The sequence below is a fragment of the Mercenaria mercenaria genome, chromosome 16 (genome assembly GCF_021730395.1).
Source record: "Mercenaria mercenaria strain notata chromosome 16, MADL_Memer_1, whole genome shotgun sequence".
In the NCBI taxonomy this organism is placed as follows: Eukaryota; Metazoa; Mollusca; class Bivalvia; order Venerida; family Veneridae; genus Mercenaria; species Mercenaria mercenaria.
The window spans coordinates 69,287,366-69,308,691 of record NC_069376.1 but is presented as its reverse complement, the minus strand read 5'-3'; the positions used below and the strand labels follow the sequence as shown (position 1 = coordinate 69,308,691).

The window sequence follows — 21,326 nt, the reverse complement described above, 5'->3', positions numbered from 1 at the left end:
ATGGAGACCCTTCAACAAGGCAAATGCTTTTAAGCAAACATTTAGAGATATGTGGAAACAAAAATATGAAATATGAAATGTTTTCATTTTCAAGATCAAACTTAAAATTAACTCAGCGATTCATGTTTTATTTGCCGATCCTTACGCATAAACTCAGAAAAAAAAATTCATTTCTTATATTTACATTATATTTCCTTTCCGTATGTAAACAAGGTTATATTATAAATTGCACACATTTTGTTTCATTTAATATAAAAATCAGCTTCCCGGCCATTCTGTTCACAAGGCGGAACAATGGCGACGTCATCTCCATGATTAGGTTAGAAACACCAATTGTTTCCTATACACTTCCATTATAGCATAATGGCGTGTACGGCCTTCCATAAATCGAAACATGTAAATCTAACCACATTTTTTTTTAACTATTTTAGTTCCACCAAAATATCGGGCTAAAATATATGAATAGTGATACTTTATTTAAGTATTTTATTTTCGTGTGAATGAGTGACAAGCTCTATAATTTCAGAGATCAGACAAATCACTCAATGTTAATAACATAAAACTAATGAAGTTCAGCTTAACGTCCTATAGACTTGACCTACCATTCATGACTGGTCCTTTTGTTGAACTCAAAATATTTACATTTGCTCTATTCTTTTCCATTGAAAATTATGACGTTCATTTTATGTGAACAGCTAAAGGAAAGGTGCCACAGTTTAGTGATAACGGGCCGCTGTTTTGACGACGTCCGCGTATAATGGTCAGAGACCACCAATTCAAAAAGGTACTGGGTACTTACTGGGAATAAGGTACGCGTATACCTGGGTATAAGGTAATGTTTGTCCGTTCTGATTGGTCAGTCGTGTAAACAAACCCAAGAAGTGATTTGTTTTTAAACATTGAATTTTTTTACTGCAGTTACAGTATTTTATTGTAGGGATAACGCATATTTTTTCGAGCCCGGTAGGGCGAGGGTACCAACGATTGCGTGTGTTGTGCGGGAAGCGGGTGGAGGGGGAGTGGGGCTTCTCAACGATTAATGTACCAGTACCACTAATTTGTGTTTGTTGTGCGGGGGAGAGGAGACTTCTCAATGATTAATGTACCACTAGTTTGCGTGTGTTATGCGGGAAGCGGTTGGAGGGGGAGTGGGGACTTTTCAATGATTAATGTACCGCTAATTTGTGTGTGTTGTGCGGGAAGCGGGTGGAAGGGGAGTAGGGACTTCTCAATGATTAATGTATCGCTAATATGTGTGTGTTGTGCGGGAAGCGGATGGAGGGGGAGTGTGGCTTCTCAACGACTAATGTACCACTAATTTTTGTTTGTGCGGGGGAGAGGGGACTTTTCAATGATTAATGTACCACTAGTTTGCGTGTGTTATGCGGGAAGCGGGTGGAGGGGGATTGGGGACTTCTCAAAGATTAATGTACCGCTAATTTGTGTGTGTTGTGCGGGAAGAGGATGGAGGGGGATTGGGAACTTCTCAATGATTAATGTACCGCTAATTTGTGTGTGTTGTGCGGGGGAGTGGGGACTTCTCAATGGTTAATGTACCACTAATTTGTGTGTAGGTTATGCAAGAAGCCGATGGAGGGGGAGGGGGGGGGGCGTTTCAATGATTAATGTACCACTAATTTATGTGTGTGGTGCGGGGGAGGGGGGACTTCTCAATGGTCAATGTACCACTAACGCGTGTGTGTGTTGTGTTGGAAGTGGATGGGGGGGACTTCTCAATGATTAACGCACCACTAATGTGTGTGTGTGTGTGTGTGTGTGTGTGTGTGTGTGTGTGTTGTGGACTTTTCAATAGTTAATATACCACTATAGTTTGTGTGTTGCGTGGGATGCGGGTGGAAGGGGAGTGGGGACTTCTCAATGATTAATGCACCACTAGTATGTGTGTGTTGTGCGGGAAGCGGATGGAGGGGTAGTGGGGACTTCTAAATTATTAATGCACCGCTAGTTAGGTTGTTTGGTATTACTTCTCCAGTGATTAATGTACCACTAATTTGACTTTCTGGTTTATTTAGGGAGAACTTCTCCGGTGATGTATGTGCCGCTAGTTTGCGTTTGGGTATGATAGGGGAGGATAATTATTATCTTTAGTTTATACCGGAAGATGGGTACTTTATCCATGATCTTGAATATTAACATGTCGATTGTCGCCAATATTTGATTACAAACTGTCCTTAATTATTCCTTCTACACAATTTCGTAGTGTGTAAAACATAATGTCAGCAAATGAGCCTATGTCCTTAAATACCTTCTGGTGTCTGATTGTAGCTTTCGCTTCGTGATCTTAATGTCACGATTATATCTGCTATGTCTTATCATTTGTGAATGGTCAACTTTCTGACATTGCGCTGCGTATAAATAGTCGCCAAAGTTTTTGACAGTTTACTGTCTGTAAGTTTTTCTGCATATCGGACTTAAAATGAAGATTTCCATAGCACTTTGTTTAGTAACGTTTGCAGGTATGTATTTTCGTATCACCAATAAAAACCTATGTTTTTTACTTATGATCCATTCATTAAATCGATTTTACATAAAATAAAAAAAAGAAAGAACATGTTGTGAGACATTAAAGTTAGAGAAAACGAAATGCAAAACTTAAACTTGGCGCTTTCAATTCGTTTACTTTTTAAAAGCCTACCGTGCGCCAAGTCATTGCGTTACACAAGGTTATTGATGACCTATCGCACAGTCATATTGATGATCTACCATACAGTCATATAATGACCTACCTTACAGTCATATTGATGACATTTCGCACAGTCATATTGATGATCTACCATACAGTCATATAATGATCTACCTTACAGTCATATTGATGACCTATCGCACAGTCATATTGATGATCTACCATACAGTCATATAACGATCTACCTTACTGTCATATTGATGACCTTTCGCACAGTCATATAATGATCTGCCTTACAGTCATATTGATGACCTGTCGCAGTCATATTGATGAGCTACCATACAGTCATATAATGATCTACCTTACTGTCATATTGATGATCTATCGCACAGTCATATTGATGAACTACCATACGGTCTCATATTAATCTACCTTACAGTCATATAAACTTTTTCTTATTACAATTTCAGTGTGTGTGTACAGTGAAACATGTACTCGTCTCAGTGATTGCCACGAGACGAAATGTAGCTCTGAACATGGATGGTGGCTTCACTGTACCAAAGGCAACTGCCTGTGCACCCATGATACGTTCATAGGTATGCATGTACTTGTACACATATGTTTACTGATGATAGTTTCCAGTTTGTGTTTTGATTTTAGAAATACTTTTATTTAATTAAAACAAATCTCATGTTGCGAGCATAAGCAGGCAAGGTGTCGGTCTGAGTACATGTTTCAAACAGAAATACAAATACAATCCGGATATACCGGCCTATTTGTGTACATCAACTGTTGTTACCAACGTTTGCAGATACCGACAAAGGTCAAATTCAAAGCTATTTCTATACATGTGTAGTTACTGGTAATAGACAAATTCAAACGAAACCGGACATTCAAAACATAATTTAACAAAACGATATGATGACCGTATGTTTGGTGCTACAGATTACCGAATTGAAGCTTTTCGTGCAGTCGTTTATAATAATTTAGTTTATAATGCCGGTACTTGATATCAATGAAAATAGAGTAAAAAGCGGAAATATATAGAAACAATCTAAACACTATCTAAGAACCATCATGGATAGAACTGCACTGGCCTTGAGGTCATGGGTCCCGTTGAAAGAACTATGCTCTTGCGAATCCCGCGAATAAAAATATATATTGTCATATTGTTACCTTCCCTAGTTTCTTGTTTCTATTTTACAGGAAAGAATTGCACGGACGGTGCCTCCGCAACATGTGATGCTATCCATGGATCCCGTTGCACAGACCATAATCTCGTTTGGCGGTGTATTGACAGTGTTTGCCATTGCTCGAGACCTCGTAACTAAATTCAGAATGGCGAAATCAATAACGAAATAAAGCTAAATCTTTTCATTTGTGTATATTGGTATTTCCTAGTGGCATCTGTCTTCATGACTTACTGTACTTCATTTGTCATAAAACTGACAATGTGTCGGGCCTAATTTCTACTATGTACAGTTGTAAAGAGTTTGAATGTATCGTCTTTTAGTATTGTTTCTGTGTTACTTAGAACATTGGTAGGTGTCACTTCTATGACTCTGTGCGTTGTTTTTAGCCGATCTTTTATTTTCATGTAAATTTCATCAGATTCGGTTCAGGATTAAGGAAGCTAAAAAACTTCGTATTTGTGACTTATTTTATATCTATCCGTACATTCCTTCGATTACTCTAAGCTAATGTGGCAAAATGGAATTTTTCTTAAATGTTTAGAACATAATTATGTTAACTATTATATATAAAATCTGCTGCAGACAGAACAACCACTGAATACTTTAAATGCTCTCAAAAAGTTCTCCACTTTTGAAATGTATGACATTTGTAAAGAAATTAAAGAACTACATGTTACGTTGCTATAAGAAATTTCAACACTGGAATATTATTGAAAATGCGTCATATTGAAGATACGTAACAGTTTTTTGAAAATGTTAAGTTATTAAAGGTGCTAAATTGTCCAAAAGTGTGGCCCCTTTCTCCAGTCCTTTTCATATGTCAGAGTAATATACATGTTTTTACATGTTGATAGATTGTCATGTGAAACAACACTTTCTTTCCATAATTTCCAAAATATTGACCTAGCCGCTAAATTATTGTTCATAATTGCTAATAAAAGGTAGCTGGAGTGCACGGACAGTTGAGGACTGTCTCTGTGTAGTATTATGACCTATTTAAACGCTAAATATGTATACTAGTGTTACAGAAAGTAGAAGACAAGTTTCTACGGGCGCCGCCATATTTTGCTTGATCGCCTCTGCGTGACGGTGTAACTATGAAAACTAGCAAATACTCCGAACATTGTCAAAAAACAGGAAGTGCATGGCTTCCATAAAACATAACAGGCGACTGGCTTCTTGAAAAGTGACCAATATAAACGAGTTTTTCAAAGCAAATATTTTCCTCTACAGTCCACCATCTTGAATAGGAACTAGAATAGGACAGGAAAATAAATACCAAAAAAGATCATAATGGCATGGAAATAACAAAGCAATCTTTTGCAAGGAAAGGATCATGATCAATTTGCTTTTGGGATTTCTCTACAAACCCTGTAATTAAAAGCTTCAAATCATATGATAAAAAGTTATGTTTTCATTAAGCTATTTATATATTATGACGATTTCAAAAAGCTACTACGATAATGGGATTTCACGGAAACCGTTGTAACGGGGGGTCCTTTCTGGGCAGGTTTCGATCAGAGCCTAACCCCCGCAGTCAAATCTTGCCTTCAAACAAGAACCAAGCGAGCGGCATTTGTTTATGCATACTTTTTCACCTCCAGCAACAGAAAGCAGTACGCTCTATTATTGGAGAGGTCTATCGGTCTATCAATACCTCTCCATATATAGTGTTGGCTTTCAAACTAGGAGGATTTAGACTAATCTACGAATTTTACGGCGTTAGATTTCACTTTATAGCGCAAGTTATGGTGAGCCAGTCCAAAATGGCCCAATGCGCTTGCGCACAAGTAAGTTTTGAAATCCTCTATGACGAAAATAATTGATCGTTTAAAAAAAAAGACATATAGAGTAATACTATTGTTACCAATGTTGGAAACGGTTCAGTTATTAATAAAAATCTATAGATATATATTTACTATTCTTTGTTTGCAGTATTCAAAGATATGCATATGAATTGAATCACGTTAAAATATATTTCATTTATTGTTTAACTGGCGGTTCTTTTTGCTGCTAACGTTTGACCCGTTCGTTTGGGCCACGGAAGATCTGCCGGAATAAGAAGAGCTCATCTGAGATATTCGATTGTGCGTCTTCTGTTTTTAGAAGATCTGTGTCTTCCACCCGATAGTAGGAATAAAAAAAAGATACATTTAAAAAAAAAGAATGATATATTTTTTCACTCCCGGCAGACGTCCGTTCGATTGAGATTTTCTTCCAAGCTTTTCTAAAGCTTCTCGGAAGCTATTCTCTTGGGCCTAAACGAACGGGGCAGTTGACAAACAAGCCAGTCAGGTGAGGTTCTAGCAAAATGGCCGCATTGTTTCTGATGTCATTAGGTCATGGTCACAGTGACCTGTACCAGGAAAACAGTTTCCAGACTATAACCCAAGAAAACTTGGAGCTAGGATCTCTAAACTTGATACGAAGGTTTCCCATCACCGACAGAATGATGACCACTGGGAAATTGTTGAGGATTTTCTCCCGGAAGCGCTGCTTGATTACCTATTTAGTACTATTTTACCATAATATTTGGCTACCGATTAGATATATTTTTTATTTGTTTTTAGAAAAAATAATTCTTTTATAATTATATTCTGACTTCATCATGGCTCTGTTTATCTACCTATGTTTTGAGAAGACAAGGGACATAATTATAGCCTCAGGAGTTATCTCCTGTGATCAAAACAGGGTCTGAACATAGACTACTGCCACATGTAAAGAGGTTTTCAATAACACTGTATAGACAACGACTGTCATTGTTCGAGACATTAACAAAAGTAAACTGGGTTAACCAAGGTCAAAATCTAGGTCATCAGTTTAATCTTGTTACCACCCTAAACGCCATACTTTCTACTTCATCATCATACCTTTTTGTCAGAATATTTGTCTCTATGAAATTATGATAAACAAATAGTCCTCAACTGGAAGGCAACTAATTTTCGCTATGATCTGATAATGTCTGATGTATAAACAATATTGTACTCTAAAACATATCATTTGGATTAAAATTTGCATATTCAAAAATCTATAGTTGTTGACTGCTTATAGCATCTATAAATATAAAAAGAAAATATCTATAAATATAAAAAAAAATATTTATTTTTTTAATTTCAATTTTGGTTACATTTTGATATTGGTGATGAAAATATGAGAAAACTTCAAATTAAAGGGAAGCAAGTCTGAAGAAAATACACCAACAGTATTTTTCATTTGGGTCCATATAACACATGAGCTTATATTGAAATATTTTACAGATTGGAATGGAAAATATCAATGTTGATTTTTGACATTTTGAGCTAAAAAAGCTTAAAAAGCTTAAAATCCCTTCATGGATGACAGAGCTATGGACCAGTAAGGAAAAACTCCTATTGACCTGCGACCTCCGAATGTGACCTTGACCTTTGAATTAGGGATAAGGGTTTTGCGTGAAATACTCGTAATAGGAAACAGCTGTTGGCCTTTGACCTCCAAAAGATTACATTGACCTTTGTGCGAAGGCCCCGAGTTTGGCGCATGGCACGTCGTCTTATCCAGAGGAATATTTGTGCCAACTAATATTTAATTCCTGTTTTGCATGACAAAATTATTGACCGGACAGCAAAAAATACCTGTTGACCTTTGATCGCCAAGTACATGATGGATGATAGAATTCTGGACCTGACACGAAACAGACCCTGTTCATGCCATGTTCACATTTGACTGCCAAGTGTGACCTTGACCTTTAAGCTAGGGGTCTGAACAATGTGCATGATACATCGTCTTATTAAGGTGTACATTTGTGTCAAGAAATATTAAAATCTCTTAATGGATTGTTGAGTTCCAGACTGGACAGGAAAACTTTGACCTCCAAGTGTGACATTGGTCTTTGGCCTAGGCATCCAAGGTTTACGAATGACAGGTCGTCTTATCACGGGGAACATTTGTGTCAAGTAATATTAAAATTCCTTGATGAATGACAGAGTTATGGACCGGACACGAAATTGCGGACGGACGGACGGACGGACGGACGGAATGACGGACAATCAGATGGACGGACGGAAAGTGCAATCCTATTCCCCGAAACTGGTTTGGTTTTCAACAAGTGGGGGACTAATAACACGATATAGACTTTGTCTTAGTAACTTTAAATGCATGCACACTTGTGCAGTTAGTTGAGTAATCAATATTTCTAAAAGAATCATTACATTTTTTTAATTAGGGTAAAAATAAACCCGCACAATGTGCTATATAAAATGTACGAGCTTTTGATCACCAGCCCTGTATATGAACCTAAGAGGTCTGTAAACATTCATGTAAGTGGGTCAGCATTCGGTTTTAAAACCCCTATGAACTTCTGTTGTGCTGACTGATCCCTCGCCGACTTTAAATAAAGCCCCCTCCCACACCCCACGCTAACTGACCAACAAAATGAACCACTTGGTAAATACACTATACTTTTTATTTGACACATATACATGTGACGAGATTATGACACCTAACATAAATTTAGGATCGTTATTTTCAAAAGCTATGTCACGTAACCAACCAGGAAGAATATTAGATAAATACACCGTGAAATATATTTCAAGTAGATAAAAATTAAACGCCATACAATAATTGTGATTTTAAAACGTAACAGCTTTCTGATTGAAAAAATGGCGAATGTGTTAGATTTAGCGTTTGCAATGGATTGTACTGGAAGTATGGGTTCTTATATAACAGAGGCGAGGAACAATATTGAAGCTATTGTAACCGAAGTTGTTGAAAGTGAAAAATGTCAGGTTAGACTAGCCCTGGTTGAATATCGTGATCATCCTCCGCAGGATAAAACTTTTATTACGAGGAAACATGATTTCACAGATTCCGCTGATACTATGAAACTGTGGTTACGGGAATGTGAAGCCGATGGAGGTGGCGACACTCCTGAGGCTGTTGCAGACGCGCTGAATGATGTACTAAATCTTTCCTGGCGGGAAGAGGCTACGAAAATGTGTGTGTTTGTAACTGATGCTCCTCCACACGGTTTAGCTACAGAGGATTGCAGCGATTCGTTCCCAGATGGCTGTCCAGAAGGGTTAGATCCAATGGAAATTGCCAAGCTACTTGCAGGAAAAGGTGTATCACTTTACGTGGTTGGGTGTGAACCAAGTGTAAGTCCTTATAAGGACTTTTACCTCGCTGTAGCGCACGTAACTGGCGGACAGTACGTTCCGTTAGCGGATGCAAAGGGTCTTGTGAAAATAATCATATATGGATCACGGGAAGAAATGTCGTTGAAAAAGTTAGAAGCTGAGGTTGAAGAAGAGATTAAAGTGTTGACATCTTCAGGAATCGTCATAAATGAAGAAGAACTGTCTTCATCACTGCATAAAAGATGGAAATCACGAGGAGAAAAGTCTAAACAATTGATGCTCAATCAGCGAGGGTTAGAAACTGCAAAGAACTCCGCAGATGCTATGGCGATGACGAAAATGGGGTTTGATGATGTAAGAAGTCTTTTTTCTACGTCATCAAGGGAGGCGAAAAAGGCGTCAGGAACGCTGCACGATTCTAAAGCCAAAGAAAACGCCGGAGAAGGTCCTAGCAAGGACATGGATATGGATGCAAAAACTGCTATGGTAACCGCTGCCTTAGCAGATATTAAAACTGCATCTAAATCAAGCTCTGGGGACTGGGTAAAGGTTGATTTTAGCGGATTAGCAGAAACAATCGACTTTGGTCCGGCCGAAGAAAAAAAGCAATCGATAGATGAAGGGTCTGGATACCAGTGTATTGATGGAGGTGTAACATTGTCTCAAACCATGAGAGTTGTTCAAAAGTCAATGATGAAAATGTCAAACAGCGGAAAGACTGATAAATGACAAGATTTACAATACATTTAACACTGTAGAAATATATAACATACGGAAAGACTAATCAGAATTCTGTTTTAATTAGTGACTATAAACGCTGTGTTGCGACATATATTATCTAATCAGTGTAACACGATAACATATATTATAAAGTAAAGTGTAAAGTGTTTGTTTATTATAGCGTCACCTATTTTTTAATGCCAGGCACCAGACAGGTAGACAATCGGTAACCATTATTTAACTAACTGGCGGCTCACCAACCGGTCTCTCTTCAGTAAGAAGACCCTCTTCTGGCAGGGCTCGAACCTTCGACCTCCCGATTGCGGGGCAGGTGCCTTATCCATTAGGCCACCGCAGCTCGGTTTACAATAAAGGTTAATAATACCATATACAAATGTACTTGTATTTGTAGGACAGGACAGAACAATGTCGATAAGTAAAATATTGTTATTTAATCGTATAAACACAATGAAAAGTTGAAATACATTCTTGAGAATTCTAGAAATCAACAAAATCATGCCAATATACTAATTTTTAGTAATTTTAGTAATTTTAGTTTTTAGTATTTGCTAATATCCTGTGTTTCTTTGTTATTGTTATTAATACGTAATGTCACTTGTTTTTGTTATTGTTGTTTTATTAGGTTTTCATTTTGAAATGGTTTTCTTTGTATACATATTGTGAAGACTGGTTGTTAAACAGTTTATATCTGGATCAAATAATCGAGGCCTTCGAGTGGTTTATCGCTTGATTTATCACGGTTTAGAGTTCAGATGTGCAGGCATTGAAACACGGGGCATAAGCCTGAGTGGTAAATCTATTCAACTGAACGATGAATCGCGGTAAATAACACGTTAAATCACAAGAAGACCTTGAATATTTTAATTCTTACATGTTCATTGAAATATTTTGTTAATTTATGTAGGTCTTTATTTATCAGAGTATTAATGAACCGAGCAACCGTTGTATATCGCAGAAAATACAGAGCTTGACCTTCTACTTTGTTTAACTGGCAATGAAATCCAGCCATATTATAACTTATAGAATGAATGATGTTGTTATTATTATCTTTTCATTATAATTATTATTATTTTCTATGACCGTATATCCATGGGTAAGAAATAAATCTCTAACTTGCGTATAGAGATTAGACCTCCTGTTTGTTGTTTATTTTTTTATTAGCTCGTCTGATTTTTGAAAAAAAAAAAGCTACGAGGTATTGACGTCATTTGATCGTCGGCGTCAGCGTCAGTGTTGGTGTCGGCGTCGCCGTTGGTTAAATTTTTTGCTTAGGTCCACCTTTTCTCAGAAATTATAACAGCTACAGCTTTAAAACTTTGCACACTTGTTTATCATCATTAGATGACTATGTATGCCAAGGGCCATAACTCTGATTTGCGTTTTGTCGGAATAATGACCCTTTTATACTTGGAAAATTTGAGTTTAGGTCACCTTTACTAACAAACTATAAGAGCTACAGTTTTGAAAATTTGCATACATGTTTATCATCATAAGGAAACTTTGTAGGTCAAAAACCATAACTCTAACCTGCATTTTGCCAGAATGATGGCCCTTTTTGTACTTAGAAAATCTGAAGTATAACTCTTTACTTACATTATTGTCCAGCACATTCAGACGAGTGACGGCACCCGTAGGCGGTGCTCTTGTTTCTGTTAGCCACAAGTTAACCTGAACGTAAACCAAGGACTAGTTTGAAACTGGATTGTCTATGTCAAAAACTAGGTCACTGTGTCTTATAGAATGACCTCGTTTACACTTAATAGGCCACATTTTCTACCTGATCTTCACGAGAGACTTGACCAGAATGTGGATGTGTTTAAAATCTTCGTTAAATGTAACTGTGTCGTTTTTTTTTTTTTTTTAGACGGGGGTTGGGGGCGTATGAGTTGTACTGTGGTAGGAGAGATAATGACATGATACTGAGAACTAAGAGACAATACCAACATGCGATCCCGAAGCTTAGCGATCTAGGGCCACCACGGTCCTCTCATTTTTATCTACCTATTAAAATACATGGACATTAGACAGCGGTTGGATTAATTCTTTAGGCTAGAATAAGGCAATACATCTAAAACTGGAGCTTAGTCCTGCCGGCATATAGTCGCTTCTAAAGAGGCCATGACTTTCAATTGACATCCCAGAAAAATAGGACCAAAGAAATATAAATACTTTTAAAAGTACGAGTGTGAAAAAAAATGCGTGTATTTTTGTCTACAGAATCTTTATTTCTACATATCAATCATATTGCATGCGGACAACTGACAATGATGTCTGGATATTTCGCAAAAAGAGGCACATGTGTTACGTGGCAACCATTTACAAATGATGCGCGTATAGCATATAGTGACACAGGCTACCGGCGGGACTAAAGTTAGAACTTTATTTTGTTTTTCATAACCCAAGGGAAGTTTTAAAAAATTGAATTCATTTTTTATATTTACATCGATAATTGTAATAAACAAAGATATAACCGATATTTTTTCGTTACGTTATGTCTTAGGAATTGATTTACTTCTACATTTGTGACGGATATTCTGGTATTCTGTAATGCGTTCTATGAGCAAAAAAAAGAAGATATGTAAGCCATTAGAATCAAAATCCATAACCTTCGTGTTGGCAGTGTCACGTAAATGCTATAAATGTCTTACCATTTTTGATAATACAAAACTTTCCTAAATTGGACATTGCGGCATATATAAGTAATTATATATTGTAATCAGTCACGACCACTTCCACAGTCAACAGTTGGGACTTGGTGGCTTTATTCGCATCACAACAAGGCCTAAAGATGAAGATTGGCATAGCTCTTTGTTTAGTGACATTTGCAGGTAACAATTTCAGTCTTTTAATCAAGGATTGATTTTAGAATAGTGAAAAGGGAAGCACGTCTTATAAAGCATCAGTTTACAAAAAAAAAGAAAACATGAAAGCGAAATTAAAAGTAAGCAATTTCGCGCCTTGCTCTAAGTTTCGTACTCCAGTATTCTATCAAAACGCACACATTGGGGTCAGGCAGTGCTACTGATTTTTCCATAGGCTTCCATTATAAGAAATGACTCTGTCACATACCCCAAACTTTAGAGATGACAATTAAAATGTGATTCTTTTGATAAGATAACATCCAAAAAAATAGTCATGTTATAAAGGCTTAACCGAATCCATTATTCCAACACAACTACCCCCTTTTTTGAATTGCATCTAGAAGCTAAATGCCCACTGACACCTAAAGTAACAACTGAAAAGTCATGCATTCAATCAGACCCTTGCAAAATATTCCAAATTTCACAGAAAACATTGTATTGCTTGATTCTGACATAAATTTTATTTTTAATCAGCTTATACCTTGTTGTTTCTTACGGCTTTCCCTACAATTGCTTTTTCAACCAATCTAAAGCCGCGTTTCAATACAAACATGTGACCTAGGGCGAAGCAACATTTTCAACTTTCGAGAAAAAGAGTGAGTGAGTGAGTTGGGTTTTACGGCGAATCGACACAAAACGGTCATATATCGATGTCATATATCGCCGAGTTCGCGAAAAAGAAGCACATTTTCTACACGTAAAGGAAACGCAAAAATGACAAGTTTAAACTTCGTGCGTTTAAATATACATCGTTGTACTATCTATGTGTTCTTGTCTATAAGTATCGCATGTAGTATTATGGCAAAAGGTCAATTGTTCTCTTAGTGGATATTAGCGAAAGGAAATAGGATTATAAATATATGTTTTAAGATTGTTATTCTCCAGTTTCTAGTTCATAAGTTTGTAGTTAATTTCGTATATAACCGGTCGTATCTATAAATCAATCAGTACTGAAACTTACACCTAATGCTATTTAAAGTAAATATGAGATTGGCGTGAAGTTTATGGAAGTATTCCATAGACTAGCCTTAAATTGCATAGGAGTCAAAAAGCCAGTCTTATCTTGAAATTTTGTCAAAGAAACGATTGAAAAATTACGGTATATGATTGCTATATTTCAGTGAGTGTTTATGGTGAGCAATGTAAAACTGTTAATGACTGTGATGAGACCAGTTGCATCAATGAAGATGGTTGGTGGCTTCACTGTGTAAACAACCTGTGCCTTTGCAATCACGACACATACACTGGTGCGTATCAAATCCTACATAGCACGAAATTTAGACTAAGGCTTTTTTATTTTGCTCTGTCATGGTTGAATTAGCACTGATTGTAATGAAACTCAGTACTAATCAGCATTCCGAATACACGAACCGCTCTGCGAAATTTCATTAGTATATATGTCTGCTAACAATGTTCAACAAGAAGGCCTTGATTGTTTTAATAGCATAAAGCGGCTGTTCTTTCTCGTCACTTTTCGCAGGGTGGGGGGGGGGGGGGCGAGGGGGCCGGTAGGGTAGGGTTAACAGGAGAGAAAACGCGTGTTAAGGACGTACGCTAGAATTCGGGGAGAAATTTTTCCCAATAATAGAATTTCATCAAACTTTGGATATTGAAGGACAATCGTCTAAACAACAAAAATATGCAATAAAAATCATAGGTCGCCGATATTGAAAATGAGTTATCTGCCCTTGAAAACAAAAATTCCCACCTTTCAATACCTGTGACCTATGATTTTTATTGCATATTTTTTTGTTTCTTAGATTATTGTCCTTCAGTATCCAAAGTTTGATGAAATTCTATTACTGGGAAAATTTTCGCCATTACAGGGAATTCTAGCGTGCGCCTTTAACAGACATGTTTTCACACTAACGTGATTTTAGAACACCTTTTTATAAATGCGCGTTCTGTGGCAAAGCGTAAACGTATTACGGCCCCAAAACGGGTAATTCAAAAGGGAGTGACACAACATACACATTTGCGAGCATTTCATGAAAATTTAATAACGTTAATGGACAATAAATTTGTTTATGTATTCCTGATACCTACTTCTTTGAAATGTTTCTATTGTATTCTGCTTCCAAATGCATCTATAAATTTGACATTTTTTTAAATCACGTTTTCTTGCGATTCTGCTCGACCTATGTTTTGTGGATATAATTAGCACAAATTTAGTTTTAAAGAATTCTCCCTTATTACAATCAGCTATATCTGTAAGAAGAAGAAAGAAGAGGAAAAACAGCTTTCACACAATTCTCTGTATATTTATTTTCCAAAGAAAATTAAATGCTTCTTTAACATGTTCTGATCTTTTCAGAATGACAAAATTTCTTCCAAATCTGCTACTAGTATTAGTAAAATCTTATCAGTATTCTAAACTTTCATTTGACCGCTTTTCAGTGTAGTTCGTGTTCTTGTTTTTAGCAACATTTGACATAAAGAATCCGTGTACAATATGAAAAATTCAATCATTACTTGAAATAACTTCACGAGAAAGTATTTGCATTTTAAGCAGGCCTATATCATTGGCACCAGTTGCAGAAAATATAAAAAAAATCAGAGACGGGATTCTTTCAAAAACTTTTACAAAGTCAGTCATGTCAAAGGAGTTTAGCTCAAATATAAGGTAGTTCTGTACATGAAGTTTGATTTATCTAAATTTTAGAAAGCGTCGTTTAAAACTAAGAATTCACCCAATAAAAATACGGTCGCCGCAAGGTTGAGTCTTTGCTAGACTTATTTGTATCAACAATTGGACCTTGAGCATACTTTTCTGAGTGTCTGAAAACTCACGCCTTCGTAAAACTCCGTTGTCTGTCATATCGTAAACCATTTTCATTTACCAGAAGTTCTTCATAATTCTGAAACCACGACAGGCCTCTGCTATGCTCTGCGATAAAGATTTTCAAGTATATTAGTTCCATATATTAGCTTTTGAGATATTTGTCAATGGTTCAAAAGAACCCAGCACTTTTTGGTCTTTAAATGCACACGGCCATTATTGGGATAGTTTTGTTACTATCTTAAATCTCCAGAAAGATAGTAACATCACGGGTGGTAAACGCGTAATCCTTTTCCCATTGGGAATACGCTTAAAATGGGTTGAGCGACTTCAAGTGCTGGTGTTGCGCATCTATATATACAAAATCGAGGTAGGTGGGTTTTTGTTTTTGTAAATAATGACACATTTATGAGTGTCTTCGAAAAAAGCAAAATGCTATTCGACACAAAAATGAATAAAGATCATATGTTTGAAATGCGAAATTATTAATTTAAGAATCAGCCCTGATATCATGAAAACTCTGCTGGCTCGGTCTGTCAGAAAAGTTTGGAATCATAAAAATGCAAATTTTCTAACTCTTGTGCCTTCTTTATGGAAATGTGACGCTTCTAATGATCAAACACGTGTATAACAGTCATGAATATTACATACACTTGAACGAAATGTTGCTTTAGGGGGAAAGATTGGCAAAAAAAACAATCGGGAATGGGGTTGCGCCCTGGGAATGGAGTTGCGCGTATACATTATATACATTATGATTTATACGTGCAACTCCATTCCCGGTGCGCAACCCCATTCCCGATGATTTTTTGTCAATTATGTCCCTGTAAGCAGGATTTGAAGCAAATAATTTTGATATTCGTTACTATATAACAGTTGAGTTATCATAAAAAGCATCAGATGTCCTCAGATTAGGTATATGAGGTCAGAAACTTCCATTTTTGTTGATTTCATACTTTTTTCACACTTCGTGCCGCCAGAGTTTTTGTGATAATAGAGCCGAATCATAAATTACAAACCAGATATTTTATATATACGATGTATCATCATATTTGTGATGAATAGCATTTTCCTTTTTTCGAGAAAAAATATTCTTGTCTCATACGAAGCAAAATCATGACTTCACATATCTCAGTTTCGTCTATTTTTACGCGCAACACCAGCACCGGAAGTCGCGCAACCCATTTTAAGCGTATTCCCGGCGGGAATTGGGTTGCGCGTTTACCACCCGTGAACATGGCTAGTGCTTTCGGTTAACAAATAGTTTATCTGTTTAATTCTTAGGTTTAATTCTTGTTTATCTGGATAACAAACTCACCTTGTGCTAAATTACAAATACCACGTGACCATGACAACCACATGGCAGTTGTATCTCATTCCTATGTTTATTCATTTTTCCATTTTACCATCCACATTAGTATGAAATCTTTTAGAAATACTCAAAACAATTTCAGTAACCAAAATCTAATAAATACAAAAAAAAACGATTTATCAAACGGAAGCCATACTGTAAGGGGAGATCACTGTGTAAGAGATTATGTTCAAAACGAATAAAACACCTGAAAGAGAAATATATCTAATTCTTGATTTAAAAAATCTGTAATCACGTTGATTGAAATCAAAAGAAGTTAATCTATTTTATGTTAAATGCATTTTCAAATGTCTATGACACGGTTTCCACAAGCAGGGACTAGACTCTAGGTTATAGACCTAAAACTCAGTAAAACTTTTGGGTATAAAAGGGTTGTTATACTGTGATGAAGGTCTGGCAAAATCCACTTGAGCCATTATTATATACCACATGTTTTAAAAAGATATTTTACAAAAAAGAGGGGGAAAAAAAAACAACGTTGTGTTACATGTGAACTCAGTCGTTTAGTACCCCAATTGGAAAATCATGACGTCACCGTGCTCCCAATAAATAGAAGACTTATTGATAAACAAGACATATCTTTAAAAATGATGGTCGGCGAATTGTAATAAGGAAAGAAGTTTGTGAATTTTTCATCCAACATTCATCTTTCATCTAAAATTTTTCAAATTGCAAAACTAAACACCGCACTTTAACAATTTAAATGGTTCTCTTTTAATTTTTCGCAAAGGTTTCGTAGGGTTGCAATTTTGTTTCGTTTATCCTTAGACGAATAATTACAGCAGTAGTTTGATGAAGATTCATGAAGCGGTTCACGAGAAGAGATCATTAAACGTGTTTATATTTTTAGCTAAATTGGTCCCTATCCCCATTTGTAACAAAATAGCAGGAGACCTTACGATATTGTTACACATCGAGTTTGATAAAAATCCAAGACATTTTAGTGGTTAATGCGAAGAAAGGCATATCTACTTTTAACTATAGTGGTCCCTAATAGGGCTCAAGTTCCTATTTAAATAAATTTGGAAGAGGACCTTATAATGATGCTCCAGACCAAGTATGACAAAGATCCACCAAGCTGTTCATGAGACGCTGTATAAAGGCATTTCTAGTTTTAGCTCTAGCAGCCCCTAAAAGGGATCAAATGTCCCAGCTGAACAAAGTTGGCTGAGGGCCTAATAAAGATGCTAAAAATCAAGTTTGATTAGGATACATGAGAAAAAATCAATTAAAGGATTTTTTATTTATTATTTTTATTTATTTCTAAAATAGGCCAGCTGATCCCACTTTAACAAACAGCATATTCGCTATTCATGAATCTTTGGACAATGAGGTCACACCTATAAAAAAAGTGAAGGTCAAGCAAAAGATACAATTGTAATTATTTCAATATTTCTGTTCCATAAGCAAAGTTTGACCGTAGTCATATCACATAGATAAACTATATGCAGCGTACCTTCATTTCAGTTTAATGAGATTCAGTCATTATATAGCATATATATAATAAAACAGATTTCAACTGAGTTCAATATTTGCATACCATACTAAAGAAAAATATTCATATATAATAAATCAGTTAAATAATTTATAACAAATATATCAAAGCAAACAAGTACTCATTTTAATATGCAATCTGAATAAGTCACAAAAGCAAGAAACCTTTTCATATACAGACGACAATTGTTACAAGGAAAATCTTTTAAAAAGCACTTCTCTACATAAAAGACTCTTATCACACCCTTATTCATGTGATACGCAGACCGTATTCAGCTCTTTCTTTAATTTGATATATGTTGGTATTTGAACAGGTTTTTATGATATTTATTAAACTTACTTATCATTTTGAGATATATCAATAGTCTTGCTAAATATACTGAGCCAAAGTTAGCTTTAAAACTGTGAACAGCGTCGTTTAGGATAAACGCTTTGTCTACATTTCACTCAGCGTAGCACAATCACCAGAGTGAAAGAAATTGACACTCTCGATCAATCAGGCAGAGTGTTGCATAAATCTTCCATTTTGATAAATTATCTATAATGCGTTATCAAGTAGTTTGATTTGCAAACTGAAGTCACGTGGCATAGGTAACGAAAACGAATTTAGACGGCGTCGCCGAAAAAGCATAAAATATGTAATAAATGAATTAGATGATAATGTCATTATGAGTAGTGGTGCAGTTTGGTGTTAAAATGGGGAATAAATATGGATTCCTTTTTATTTTTCTAAAGTTTTTATGTTTGAACTGTACTATAGAACGGGTAATGAATACTACTAGTAATGAAAGAAGTCAGGGCACACGCATAATACGGAATTGGATTTCAAGTCAATATAATACGGAATTTGTTTTTCTGCTTGCTCGTATTCACTTGTAATGTGCAACCCATATTCACAGAATTTTTGTTTTATAATACATGGGGTTATCCTTAATCGTAAGCTGTTTGTTCCATCTTCTCTTAAGAAGAAACACTAATGGTCAACATTTCACACTTGACTGAGCAAGTAATGGATACAAGGGTACTGTCAAAGGCATCCGAATACCAGTAGGGCGCCGCCATCTCGGACTCATGCATATTCATTACAAATAACCTCTATGCCAATGTGTGCGTAAATCTAAATATTGTGAAATGCATTAAAAGCAGGCTGACAAGGAAAAAAATCGTATAGAGTGCTGACCAGTGCATTGAATATTTGATATTATTATTAAATCTGTATTTATAGTCCTTTCCATTGGTCTAGATGTAGTCACATGATCAATGATAAAAAGTCGTATTGACTCGAAGGTGGAGCCAAAAACACATATTGACCTCCAGCTTGACGTCATCGCAGTTTGACGTAAAAATAATGCGACGTCGTACGTACAATTTACCACGAAAAATGACCAAAGGCCGCAGATATTTATACTGATTTAATAATGAATTTAAGCTGCGCCCTCGGTCGATATCGCTTTTTTATCAGGTCAATAAATCCACCGGTCGATATCGCTTTTTTCAGGTCGGTAAATCCACATATCGACCTCACCAAAAGGCAATCATTGTATAAATGTAGAATATAGATTTATTAATATAATTGATATGCATGATCTAAAAATAGACTCCTGCCAAATATATCTGACATATTTTTATGTATGCATAATATGCAGGCAAAGAAGTATAAATACATTTATTTTATATAGCTTTGCTTGTGTTAATCACGTGATGAAAACTTCTTTTGAACATAAAGTAAATTAACAGACTTTCATCACTGTCATATTAAACATCTGTAATATGATGCTAAAATCAGATTTTCTGAAAGACAAATCATTGCATATGCGCTAGAATGAACCTTTTGGTCAGCTTAATCTTGTAAATATTGATGATTGATAATTAATTTCTTCCTCCACTATGAAAAGCTGGAAAGGTCGTACAAAAAATGTATTACGTGAAATTGATCGTGAGTTCGAGCAGCTGTTAAAAACGTCTATGGGATGTTCTAACAATTTTTTAACAAGACTACGGTGAATTGTTTGTCTTTTTCTCTAGGAAAACCTTGCGCTGATGGAGATCCCGCTACATGTGCGGCCGTCCATAATTCCCGTTGCACGGACCATGGTTTCCGGTGGCGCTGTATAGACAAAATTTGTCACTGCTCAAAACATTGAATATTAAATAAATATTATCGTTAAAGAAAATTGAGTGTATTTATATTTTCTTATAACATCCACCATGTTTGTTGTTGCTACTATATTACATATCACTGATATTGTCAGTGTGATATGACCTACTTGTGTCGCAACGTCGGTCGTTAAAGTATCAATCAATCAATCGATCGATCGATCTCAAATTCCCTGAAAATCGATATATTTTGTATTTATTTAGAAAGTTTTATAATACTCTATCTTAAATCCGAAGCCCTTGTATAAGACTTTTTCAGGCCACCTAAATATTTCAAAGAAATTCGATTTGAATGACATAAGTTGTAACTATTCCATAGCAAGGAAAGTAGTGCAAAAAGGATGGTGAAAAAATCATGCCATCATATTTTTTTAAAATAAGTCTCTTTTGTTATGCCGAATATATTTTAGAATGGAAGTGTCCAGGTGTTGTAGTAAGTCCTAAGTATGAGTAAGGGTTATTTTTGGATGTACATATCACCGAGTGAATTGAACTTAATATAATGATTTTATTCCTGTATTGAAATAGAAAAAGTGGAAATTCCGCAGGTCGCTCAACACGACAAAAACAAAAATGTTGCAGGCTCGGTTTGATTGAGCCAGTTCATGAACGGCAGCGGAAATGGACGCCACCGCCCATGCCTCCCAGCCCCGGGCCGAGCAGAATCCAGCACCTACAAATGCCACAGATACAATTTAGAGACATCCACAGATGTGTTCATACGGCGTTGCAACCTTCGATGATAAACTAGAGTGTAATTCCATGAAAAGCGGCGTATGGATCCCAGTCAGAATAATGGGTTTGCCCTAAACGAAAAAAACAATGACCAGAACAGGAATTTAGAAAGGTACGGTGTTCCGTTTGGACAATCATGACTTTTTATTTAATACTAAACCGCGATGCACGATGGTACGATGACGAAAAACGCGATGGCATGATGATGAAACAACGATGGTACGATGGTGAAAACG

At 36.1% G+C, this 21,326-nt stretch overlaps 3 protein-coding genes across 3 annotated transcripts; all 3 read left to right on the top strand.

Annotated features, from left to right (window-relative positions):
• Positions 1 to 2,335: 2,335 nt before the first annotated feature.
• On the top strand, positions 2,336 to 4,021 carry LOC123541002 (serine protease inhibitor Cvsi-1-like). Its single transcript, XM_045326343.2, has 3 exons — positions 2,336 to 2,477; positions 3,115 to 3,240; positions 3,851 to 4,021. Exons 1-3 carry the CDS (start codon positions 2,438 to 2,440, stop codon positions 3,973 to 3,975), a joined length of 291 nt encoding a protein of 96 aa, XP_045182278.1. The 5' UTR covers positions 2,336 to 2,437; the 3' UTR covers positions 3,976 to 4,021.
• A 4,360-nt stretch (positions 4,022 to 8,381) lies between these two features.
• On the top strand, positions 8,382 to 10,828 carry LOC123540666 (uncharacterized). The gene has a single exon (XM_045325880.2). The coding sequence runs from the start codon at positions 8,475 to 8,477 to the stop codon at positions 9,678 to 9,680; it is 1,206 nt and encodes a 401-aa protein (XP_045181815.2). The 5' UTR covers positions 8,382 to 8,474; the 3' UTR covers positions 9,681 to 10,828.
• Positions 10,829 to 12,371: 1,543 nt separating this feature from the next.
• On the top strand, positions 12,372 to 20,376 carry LOC128549239 (tenascin-like). Its single transcript, XM_053525760.1, has 3 exons — positions 12,372 to 12,520; positions 13,675 to 13,800; positions 20,224 to 20,376. Exons 1-3 carry the CDS (start codon positions 12,481 to 12,483, stop codon positions 20,340 to 20,342), a joined length of 285 nt encoding a protein of 94 aa, XP_053381735.1. The 5' UTR covers positions 12,372 to 12,480; the 3' UTR covers positions 20,343 to 20,376.
• Positions 20,377 to 21,326: the final 950 nt, after the last annotated feature.

Coding starts and splice junctions, on each gene's coding strand:
- LOC123541002 (XM_045326343.2), top strand. CDS start 2,438: ATGAAGATTTCCATAGCACTTTGTTTAGTAACGTTTGCAG. Junction 2,478..3,114: donor TTGTTTAGTAACGTTTGCAG/GTATGTATTTTC, acceptor TTACAATTTCAG/TGTGTGTGTACAGTGAAACA. Junction 3,241..3,850: donor CACCCATGATACGTTCATAG/GTATGCATGTAC, acceptor TCTATTTTACAG/GAAAGAATTGCACGGACGGT.
- LOC123540666 (XM_045325880.2), top strand. CDS start 8,475: ATGGCGAATGTGTTAGATTTAGCGTTTGCAATGGATTGTACTGGAAGT.
- LOC128549239 (XM_053525760.1), top strand. CDS start 12,481: ATGAAGATTGGCATAGCTCTTTGTTTAGTGACATTTGCAG. Junction 12,521..13,674: donor TTGTTTAGTGACATTTGCAG/GTAACAATTTCA, acceptor GCTATATTTCAG/TGAGTGTTTATGGTGAGCAA. Junction 13,801..20,223: donor CAATCACGACACATACACTG/GTGCGTATCAAA, acceptor CTTTTTCTCTAG/GAAAACCTTGCGCTGATGGA.